At 54.1% G+C, this 10,227-nt stretch overlaps 3 protein-coding genes across 4 annotated transcripts in view; 1 reads left to right on the top strand and 2 right to left on the bottom strand.

Annotated features, from left to right (window-relative positions):
* The first annotated feature begins 59 nt into the window (after positions 1–59).
* Positions 60–1,651, top strand: NDUFAF3 (NADH:ubiquinone oxidoreductase complex assembly factor 3). Its single transcript, XM_019632065.1, has 5 exons — positions 60–621; positions 702–894; positions 1,055–1,121; positions 1,228–1,328; positions 1,408–1,651. The coding sequence occupies exons 1-5, from the start codon at positions 545–547 to the stop codon at positions 1,537–1,539; spliced, it is 570 nt and encodes a 189-aa protein (XP_019487610.1). The 5' UTR covers positions 60–544; the 3' UTR covers positions 1,540–1,651.
* A 906-nt stretch (positions 1,652–2,557) lies between these two features.
* On the bottom strand, positions 2,558–7,661 carry IMPDH2 (inosine monophosphate dehydrogenase 2). Of its 2 annotated transcripts, XM_019633503.1 has the most exons (15): positions 7,457–7,661; positions 6,976–7,024; positions 6,650–6,751; positions 6,460–6,534; positions 5,912–6,118; positions 5,126–5,213; positions 4,853–5,052; positions 4,683–4,773; positions 4,492–4,587; positions 4,178–4,249; positions 3,370–3,513; positions 3,140–3,284; positions 2,902–3,045; positions 2,733–2,816; positions 2,558–2,629 (listed from the first exon to the last, which is right to left on the bottom strand). In XM_019633503.1, exons 1-15 carry the CDS (start codon positions 7,552–7,554, stop codon positions 2,608–2,610), a joined length of 1,617 nt encoding a protein of 538 aa, XP_019489048.1. In that variant the 5' UTR covers positions 7,555–7,661; the 3' UTR covers positions 2,558–2,607. The 2 variants fall into 2 exon arrangements, with proteins under 2 accessions (XP_019489048.1, XP_019489057.1); XM_019633512.1 differs by lacking the exon at positions 4,178–4,249 and having other exon boundaries at positions 7,457–7,660.
* A 230-nt stretch (positions 7,662–7,891) lies between these two features.
* The window catches only part of QRICH1 (glutamine rich 1), a 41,327-nt gene continuing 38,991 nt past the window's right edge, over positions 7,892–10,227 (bottom strand). The window contains exon 10 of the mRNA XM_019633494.1: positions 7,892–8,842. Within this exon, the coding sequence (XP_019489039.1) occupies positions 8,650–8,842 (193 nt within the window). The 3' untranslated portion in view covers positions 7,892–8,649. The remainder of the gene's footprint in view (positions 8,843–10,227) is intronic.

Here is a 10,227-nt window from a genome sequence, read left to right as displayed (position 1 = left end):
CCACGCACGGCCACGCCCCGTGCGACGCGCGGAGGCGACGCCAACGGTCGCGCGGGTGACGGTTGAGGAGGGGCGTGATTCCGCGGTGAGCGAGGGAAACTTGAGCCGTCCGCCCCGCCCTCGGAACCCGACGCCCCAAAGCCGGGATTAGGGGCTTGGAGACTGGCACCACGCCCTGGCCAGGTGTTCGGGACCGGGCCAGGTGTGCGGCCGCCCCGCCCCAGGCCCCCGAAGGCCTGTGGAACAGCTGAGAGCCGGGAGCCAGGCAGCGGCTAGGGTCCAGGCAGTGAGTGCCCTGAGGTCAACCCCACCACCAGGTGTCCGGCTCCCCCAGGACGGTCTGCGGGGGCCCGGGGCGGGGCGGGAGGCAGATGCAGACACCGGAGCCGCGCTGGGGGACGCGCCTTTCTGGGACAGATGGCACTGGCCCGCTCCCGCGCTGGGCCGGCCGAGCTGCGCGGTGCCCTCCGGGACGCAGGGGGCACTGTAGCCGCGCTGAGCTGGGCTTCGCTACGACTCCGCTGACCCTGCGCGCCGGTTCGCCATGGTCGCCGCGTTCGTGCTTCGCGGCCTGTACCGAGCGCGACCCGCCCTCAGCTTTCCGCCCGCCGATCTGCTGTGGTGAGCCCAGCCCCAATGTCCCTGACCACCCCGGCCCCCTCCCTCCTGGCCCGGTAGACCCTGACTATGCCCCTCCGCAGGGCCCCACGGCGTGGGCACCGGCTGACTCCCGCGGATGACGAGCTGTATCAGCGGACGCGCATCTCTCTGCTGCAACGCGAGTCCTCGCACGCCATGTACATCGACAGCTATAGCAGCCGTGGCTTCGTGGTCAACGGAAATCGCGTGCATGGGCCCTGCGCGCTTCTCCCGCACTCGGTGGTGCAGTGGAACGTGAGCTCTTCCCTGCAGTGAGGAAGCTGAGGCCCAGAGCCCCAGGGCTGCCCGATTCTGTCCCTAGCAATTTGGCTTTATCGTGGCCCCGTTGTGGAGCAAGTCTATGGGGGAAAGCTGCTTGGATTTGTTGTATTTAACCTGCCTCCTCCCCACACAGGTAGGATCCCACCAGGACATCACGGAAGAAAGCTTCTCTCTCTTCTGGATGCTGGAGCCACGAATAGGTATTGAAGAGGGGAAGGTTGAGGTGCTCTGAGCCCCACAAAGCCGCTCCCACCCCAGCCTGTCAGCAGACCTGGTTGTAGACTAGCTGTGTCCATCCTTTCCTAGAGATTGTTGTGGTGGGCACTGGAGACCGGACTGAGCGGCTGCAGTCCCAGGTGCTGCGAGCCATGAGGCAGCGGGGTATCGCTGTGGAAGTGCAGGACACGGTCAGTCCCGGGACTTGGGAAGGCTGAGGGGAGCCCAGCCCTAGCCCTAGCCCAGCTCATGCTGGCTTTTTCTTTACAGCCCAATGCCTGTGCCACTTTCAACTTCCTGTGTCATGAAGGCCGAGTGACAGGAGCCGCTCTCATACCCCCACCTGGAGGGACAGTGTACACATCTCTGGCCCAAGCTGCAGAAGGAGCCACAAGGAACTGACCTGACCCTGGCACCTTTTGCACACTGCAGGAGTTCCCAGCGCTTTCATCAGCCCCTCTCCTGTGGCTTGTCTTACTTGCTAGCAAATTAATAATTTAATCCACTTCTCCCATTTTGTACTAGAGGTGTGTTGCTGGCCAGGAGCTGCTGGCTCAGTAGGCTCTTGATGGGGGGGTGTGGAGAGACCAAAGGGTCACCTTTTCATCTAGACCTGGGGTTGGCAAACTGCGGCTCGCAAACCACATGTGGCTTTTTGGGTATGTACATGTGGCTCTGAAGTAAAATTGAAAATGAAAATAAAACTACCATAGTTTCATTTATAAAACTTTTAAAGGATTTTAAAATTTTCCTTATTTGTAAAAATATATTTGGTTGTTGGAAAAGTCATGACGTATTTTTTCTATGTTTTTTATTGCAAAAATGTGTCATGACTTTTCCAAGAACCCAATACTTATGGCTCTCAGAGAACTTTTAAATTGTTGTGAGGGACACAATTGGCTCTTCCATCTCAAAAGTTTGCCAACCCCTGATCTAGACTACACGGCCCCTCAGAGGCCAGGAGAGGTGGCATATATACCTCTTTCAAATTGCAGATCTATCTACTTGCTCACATTGCAGATTCGAGGCGATCGCAGCATTCTTTCTCCACAAGGTCCATTAGAGAGTCAAGTTAGAGAAGGTGTGTGTGGATTTCAACCTGGTCCCATGTGGCCAATCTTTAGGCTAGCAGCAGGCCCTGTCGATCAGTCTAAAGCCTCCTGGACTGTTCCCTGACCCCTCCCTTAAGCAGCCACAGTTAGGGCCTGACATGGAGCCCTTGGGAGCCAGCTGTTCAGAGCTGTCTTGTGAGCTGCCTTAGGAGACACTTTTTGAATCTAGAACTACCCCCTTCCAGGTCCATGAGCACCCTTACCTCATGGGTGGGCTGAGGCTTTCCCTGGAAATGAAGATGTGTGTTTGTGTGATGTGGCAGCTGCACAGCCCCACCTGCCTGTTGACCTCAAAGATTAGGCATCACTTTTTTTCAAACTTTTATTGAAAAACCAAGGGGGTATGCTGTATCCCTTTTCAGAAAAGCCGCTTCTCATACCTGTAGGCAGAAGGACCAGCTGTGAGATGAGGGTAGCAGGAAGGAGGTATAGCAGAGACCTCCACCCTGAGGACACAGGAGTGGAAAAGTGTTGGTCACTTACGAATGGAGACTGTGGACACCACCTTCCACCTGTGCTGAGGACGTTCTCTTCTCAAACTTGAGCTCCCCAGAATACATCATGGCTCTGAAGGAGATGTCCGATGTGGGTAGCTGGCCTTGGACCCCCCCCCCACCCCCCAGCACTCCCAAGCTCAAGCTCCCCAACTTACCGGACTTGGGTCAAACTCTTGGCACCAATGTCCTGGCAGGAGTGCTGGATGCCAGCGATCAAATAGGGGACAAATTTGTGGATGGACCCTTTGTCTTGCACAGCCCCAGACACCCCCTGGGCCACCTTGATTTTGTCAGCTTCACTGCAGGGAAAGGCAAGAGACATGGACAAGGTCAAAGCACAGATGAGGCTGTCAGTGCTGGGTTGGCATACGGTAACTGACCTTCCTGTCCCACCTGAAATATCGGTTCTGGCTGCTGAGATGCTTGTCCATGGCGTCAAGAGAGCCCATACCACGATATTTCTTTAGCCGGATCCCATCAGAGAAGAAGTACTCGCCCGGGGCCTCAGTGGTAGCAGCCAGCAGGGAGCCCATCATGACTATGGAGAGATGGAGTGCTGGGGGCAGACCCTGAGTGGTACTGGGGAAGGAGTCCCACCAGGCTCCCTAGGTGCTGGGCCTCACCTGTGGAGGCCCCAAGGGCCAAGGCTTTGGCAATATGGCCCACGTTCTGGATTCCTCCATCAGCAATGACAGGAACACCAAAGCGCCGTGCATATTCTGACACCTTGTACACTGCTGTTGCTTGGGGCCGCCCGCAGGCCAGCACTGTTAGGAGACAGAGGAACAGATGGGTGGGTGGACTTAGTGGGAACAGGCAAGGGACCTTGTAGCCAGAACTCTGCACATAGGAGCTCTCAGCTACACCTACACCAGGACTGCAGCCTGGCTGAGAGCAAGTCACGTCTGGATGGCTGCTGCCCAATCTACCTTGAACAGTGCAAACAGCTGTGATGGCCACCACTCACCCCTGCGTGTGCGCGTGCATGTGTGCATGGCCCAGGGCAGCCTCAGGCACATGCAGTCAGCAGCTGAGAAAGCCCCAAACTAGTATCCGGTGGGGTAGGGGTCACCGTGCAGTTAGTACCCAGAGGCCCATCCCTTCCTCTCTACACGGTGGGCAGCTCAGGCAAAATCAGGTAAATGTTTGTGGGGAAGGAAGAGTGTGCTCTAGAGTTGGTCCCTGAGCTGCACCTACTGCAGGAGATGTGGGCAGAGCAGGGCCTACCTGGGGAAGGAGGTCCTGCCCTGTAAACACCCCAGGGAGAGGATGGGGAGCTGTGTTTTCGAGCAGCCCCCAAAACCATGGTCTGTCATTCAGTCTGCCCTGCCCACCCACCAGCACCACAAACCCTGGGAGCTACAGCTACAATCAATCAAGCAGCCGGGCAGTGGGCAGCTGGGCCGGGCCAGTGGGCCGGGCCGGACTTACTATAGCAGCCCGTGACAGTAGAAGGGCATTTGGGGCTGTGGGACTTTATGTCTGGAGGGATCTTGGGAGCCGCTAAATAAAACAAACAGACCAGAGTTTAGAGAGGGCGCAGAGCAGGAGCAAGGAGGCCAGGCTAGGCGGGGGGAGTGGCAAGTGAGGAAAGACAAGAGCTTGTCTTGCTTCCAGCAGGTCACCCATCCAAGGGGCCTGTGTGGACCTGGGGCTGCCCCTATTGGAGGATTCATTTAGTTCCCATGAGAGCGCTTGGCTCCAGGGCATGTGGAGCTAAGGGCCCTGCGAAAGGATCTTCCTACCTTCCTGGGTGATGCAGATGGAGCCACTTCCCATGCCCACCCGCAGGGCATCGACGCCAGCGTCAATGAGATTCTTGGCCTGAGCAGCCGTGACCACTGCCATGAAGAACAGAGAAAGGCTCAGGGGAAGGTCTAGGTGACAGTCTAGCTTCCCACTTGCCCTGCGTCCTTCAGTGCCTGTCCTGCCTCACCGTTGCCTCCGATGACTTGGAGACTCGGGTATTTCTCTTTGATGTATTTGATCATGTTAATCTGGAAGATGGAATTTCCCTGGGAAGAGTCCTGGGACAGGAAGGAAATCCAAGTGAGACTGGTATGGCAGCTGCCCCTTCCGCCCCACCCTGCCTGTGCAGCAACTCACCAAAACAACTACGTCCACACCAGCCTGGGCTAGCAAATCCAGCCGATACTTGTCATCTTCATGAGTACCAATGGCTGCTCCACACAGCAGCTGCTTCTTGGTATCTTTGGAGGCCAGTGGGTAATCCCGGTTCTTCTTCAGGTCTGTCCGGGCAATGATGGCCACCAGCTCATCGTCTTCATTTACAATGGGCAGCTTTCCTGGGGGCAGAGCAGGACATGAAGCAGGACCCTGGTGTTTGGTTACAGAACCCCTCCCACTTCTAGGACTTACCCTTCTTGCTGCGCTGCAGAATTTCATTTGCTTCCTTCAATGTGATGCCTGCAGGGGCTACCACCAAGTCATCTCTCTTCGTCATGATCTAGGAGGGAGGGGAGCTGTGAGGAAAGGCCAGTCAGAGACCGGCCCTGCCCGTAACTCAGGGGTGAGGTTCCAAAGACCACGTTCACACACCTGTACCCAAACCACCCTGCTCAAGTGAAACCAACAGTCTCTGCAGCAATCTAGTGGCAAGCGTAAGAACTGAGCAGAAAGGACAACATGGGGGTGGCCGGTTAGCTCAGTTGGTTAGGGCACAGTGCTCACAACACCAAGGTTGCCAGTTCAATCCCTACGTGGGCCGTTGAGCTGCGCCATCCACAACTAGACTGAAACAATTACTTGACTTGGAGTTGATGGGTCATGGAAAAACACACTGTTCCCCAATAAAAAATAAACAAAAGAAAGGACAACATGGTACATGGCCTGTTAACATTGTGGAGAAAGAAGGGCCACACTAGGCCAATGACAAGAAAATTAGAAGAGAAGGCTGAAGTTGGCCCTTAAGCACTGTCCCCACCCTGGGGGTGACAACACAGCATGTACGCTGGCAAACTTTTGGGCAGATTGAGAGCCTCTGGTGGGGGGGATGCAGGAACCCCATGAAGGGATCCGAAACTTGGCTAGGCACTCATCTTTCCTGGACAGCAGAGGCCGTCAAAGATGCCATTCTGGCAACAGGAGCCTCCTGGTCTTTAGCCTGGTTACCAGAGCTTGGCTTTGCTCTGCCAGTACACTTACCTCTTCCAAAAACCGGTCGTGCTCCTCCTCCTTGAGAAAATCAATGTCCCTTGAGGAGATGATGCCCACCAGGCGGCTCCCCATCCGGCCCGTGTCGGTGATGGGGATACCACAGAAGCCATGCCGGGCCTTGGCTTCAAACACATCCCGTACTCGATCCCTGGGGCTGAGGACCACAGGGTCCGTAATGAATCCCTGCTCGTATTTCTGGAAGGGATGGTGAGAAAGGACATTTCTGAAGCCCTTCCACCAGGCTCTTGGTCTAAAGCCTGGGCTCTGTGCCAACTCCCCCTTTGGCAGCAAGTGCCACAGGACAAATCACACCAACATCTCAACCCAGCACACTTGGGTGAGCTGTAGGCACTGTCCACCTGGTCCTCTTTTGTTGCCTTAAAACCCAGGGTCCCAGACTCTTTTGATCAGGAATTCAACTCCATAGTGGGGAAAAGGGATCCTAAATTAGGAGCAAAACAAACCTCCCACTCCCACCCCACTCCACCTCAGTGCAATTCCCAGGCGCTCCTGACTACAATCCTTGCCCTTCTAACCTTCACTTTCCGGACTTCGTTGGCCTGGAATTCAGGTGTACAGTTGTGGTGGATGAAACCAATACCACCTGTAAGCTGTAGAATAAGCAGACAATGGGGAAAGTGACAAGGGTAAGAGAGGCATGGCTGCATGCCTTTGGGGAAGAGAACTCGAGCCCCTGCTGTCACCCGCACACCTCATGGTGCTCACCGCCATTGCTATGGCCATCCCAGCCTCTGTGACTGTGTCCATGGGTGAGGAAACCAGTGGAGTCTTCAGAGTGATCTTTTTGGTCAGAGCAGAGGTCAGGTCCTGAGGATAGAAGGCCAGCTAATGTGGGAAAGCACCTCACATACCTCGTGATGGTGCCAGGTTCCCCCACAAAACAGGTGCCCTGTATGACCTGCATGCTAGTAAGACCATTCCATAGACCATTCCACCCCCAAGCCCAATCTGGTGAGGTAGCCAAGAGACCAGGGTACAGCAACACCATAACCAATCTTAATGCTAAGGACCCAATTCCTGGCCATACTCACCACCTGGTCTGCAGTGAAGTCGATGTACCCGGGGAGAATGAGAAAGTCACTATGGGGGAGGGGAGCGAATTGGGAGTAAGGCTCAGGCTTAGTGCAACCCGAGACTCCATCCCCACAGATCATCTCATAGGGCATTTGGGCAGAGATGACGCTGACCTAAGCCCATGTGTCACAGGCGAGGCAGAGCACACGGTGGAGATGGCGACAGAGGACCTTTTCTGCCACCTAGCTGTCATCAGCGCCCCTAGCACCCAGACAACTCCATGTGCTCAGAGAATGGAGTTTCTAGCCTGAATTCCCAAGCACTGCCAAGATACCGCCTCCATCCCACCCCGCTGTCAAAGTGAGTCCGAGATGGGTAGGGTATTTCCGGAACCTGTCCTCCATGCCCGGGCCCTAGTGGGCTCAAGGGAAGCCCCACCCGCCCTCCCAGCCCAGCGCGCCGCCTCTCCTAGCCCAGGTGAGCCCGTCAGGCCCGCACTTGTAGGTGAGGCCGTCCCCGCAGTTGAACAGCTGCTGTGCCGTAAGCCCGTCGTCCGGCACGTAGGACGTGCCTCCGCTAATCAGGTAGTCAGCCATGGCCAGCGCGGGGAAAAGACGCGTGTCTTGGAGGACCACGCCGCAGAGACCTGTGGCGTAAGGGCCGCGCCAATATACACTCGCCACTGTCGTCACTGCGCTCTGCTCGTCGCAGACGTCATGACGCAGCGCGAGGCGGGGCCGGCGCGCATCTGGGAAGGCGTTGGCGGGACATAGCGCATGCGCACACCATGACCTAGTCCCCTAGCTAAGGAGTTGGGCTGTTTCGCGTCGCTGCCCCTCCCGCAGGACCTTGGCCCATTTAATTAACAGGCACGGTTTTGCTTCCACTGTCCCACCAGTCTCCTCCCAAATAAAGAGGCATTGTTCACTAGCATGTTGAAAAGACGTGCTTGTCATTCTTAATAAACAACTAGCTTAAGAATACATAAGAGAAACAGAGTGGTATCTTTATATGATACACAAGTGTATGTTACAAGAATTCCATCAGGCACGGGAGCCTCAGGTTTAAGGCCTCATTGTTAGGCCAAAAAAAAAAAAAAAAGGGCATGGTAAAGTTTTTACTTTAACATCTAAAATGTCACGTGTCATAAAGTGTAATAGAAATTGTCTTTAATAAATCATAATTGAAGTTGCCCTCATTTTCCTTCCATTAAGATGCTAAGTTTGTGTCTGAGCATCAAGAAATGACTGTGGCTCCCCTGTGGTCTGCGGAGTCGGCCAGTTAAGAGTGGAAGCCAGCTGGGAGTTCCTTGGAGGGTAGATCCATCATTAATTCCATCTTTCTGGAGGAAGGGAAGGGGCCACATTTCTCCTAACAGTCCAAGCCCTTTCCCAAGGCCCCAGACCTCCCCCACCCCCACAAAAAAAAAAAAAAAAAGTCAGCCAGCAACTTTCTAGGACACCTGGCTCTCAGGAAACCCAGAGCCCCCATGGGCTGAGGAGTCTGCCGCAGCAGGTTTATGAAGACTCACGGGGGCAAAGTTTCCTTTTATATTTTAAACAGAAGCAGTCTGAAAGGCTTCATAACTACACCAATAAAAAAAGAAAAGAAAAAATGGAGGCCTCTTCTTTAGTGTGAAAGTCTGTCCGTTTTTTCCTGGATGCTCTCCTTTGCACCTCGGCTTAGGGAGCTCAGTGCATGGTGCTTGCGTTGGCCACTGCAATGGCCTCCTGAATTTCTCGTATCACCAGGATCCGAGTCAGCATCTGTCCCATCTGCTCTCTGCTGATAGGCTGGACCGAGTACCAGATTGGGCTGTTGGGGGCCACCACTGGCTCAGGCGTCAGGTAAAAGGTGTCATTCCGGCCTTTCACACTCTGAGGACTGAAGAATAAGTCAGTAAAAGCTGGTTAAATCTACCACAATCTCAGGCCTCCCGCCTGAACCTCCCAGACAGATGCTGCCTGCAAAAGTTGGGAAAGCAGAGGCTCTGGAAGGTATGGTGGCACAGCTACTGAATTCCATGCAGCCAACACATACCTACTTAGGACCTCCTTTGGAACTACTGCAAATGCCAGTGACAGGCTGCCTCTCTTCTGTTCCTCCTCACACACTGCCAGATGCAATTCCTCTGACTAACCAACTGCCTAAGGCTCAACTACTTGAGTCTAACCATATTCCACTTGGAACCAACTTCATTGTCCAGAAGGTCTATCTCCAAGTCTTTGTTCACGTCGTTTCCTTTACCCAATCCATTGATAATTCCTCAATTCTACCTGATGGGCTCTATCTGCCTTCCCAGCTATGCCGTGGGGTCCTTACCTGGGGTCACACACCCATCCCCTCAATGTTGTACTGTACCTCTCTTAAGTACTTAGCCTGTTATTCAACCATCCACTCAAGATTTTTCAAAGGGCTACTGTATGCCAGTCCTGCACTAGGTGCAGATGTTCAAGAAATGAGCGAGATCCAAAAGTCCCTACCTTATAGAGCTTACCGATGAGAGAGGCAGACAGTAAGTAACTCAAGTTACACAAATACACACAAAATGACAAAAACAATGCTAAGTACAACAGAGGAAACAGCCTGAGAGAATAGGTAGGAAATTTGAAAATGCTTCCCTCCTAAAGCTGTGTTTGAGGACAGGGATGCGTAGGAGCAGCAGTTAACTAGTAGGGGTGAGGTGGGGCAGGTGGGGGTTGCCCAACAAGGAAAAATTCTGTGCTGAGGCCTTGAGAAAGGGCAAGCATGATGTCCTTTAGTGGAGAGGAGCCAGTGTAGCTAGAGCGCCAAGAGCTGGATGTCCATGAGGTTAGCAAAGGGGAGTGAATGTAAGGCCTTGTTGGCCACATCAGGATTACTGTGAAAAAGAAAACCACTGAAAGTTTTCATTTCAGTAACATGATAAGACCTGCAAGGTAGAAAGATCATTCTGGCAGTGCTGTGAAGATGACAGCAGGGGCAAGAGAGAACAAAAGCAAGGAAAGAATTTCTCCCCACCCCCAGACTGATGGTGGTAGTGACAAAAGGTCAAGCCCAGAAGGAGGCAGGGCTATGCTGTGTGATGGAGGTAGCCTCTCCGTACCTGCCTCCCTCTACCTTCATCTCCTCTCCATAAAGGGGACCATCAGGAAGCAGGGACCCTTTTTACATCACAGTGCTGGGCACATCACAGGCTTTGGGAAAAATAGTAAGGATGCTTTTGTATGTAGCTTTTGGAAAGTGTGCTTTTACTCCATTGGGGACTAGAGAATGCCTCTGTACACAGG

The sequence above is a fragment of the Hipposideros armiger genome, unplaced genomic scaffold, assembly GCF_001890085.2.
Source record: "Hipposideros armiger isolate ML-2016 unplaced genomic scaffold, ASM189008v1 scaffold_18, whole genome shotgun sequence".
Lineage (NCBI taxonomy): Eukaryota > Metazoa > Chordata > Mammalia > Chiroptera > Hipposideridae > Hipposideros > Hipposideros armiger.
The sequence above is the reverse complement of the archived record's forward strand: the minus strand, read 5'-3'. Positions and strand labels throughout refer to the sequence as shown.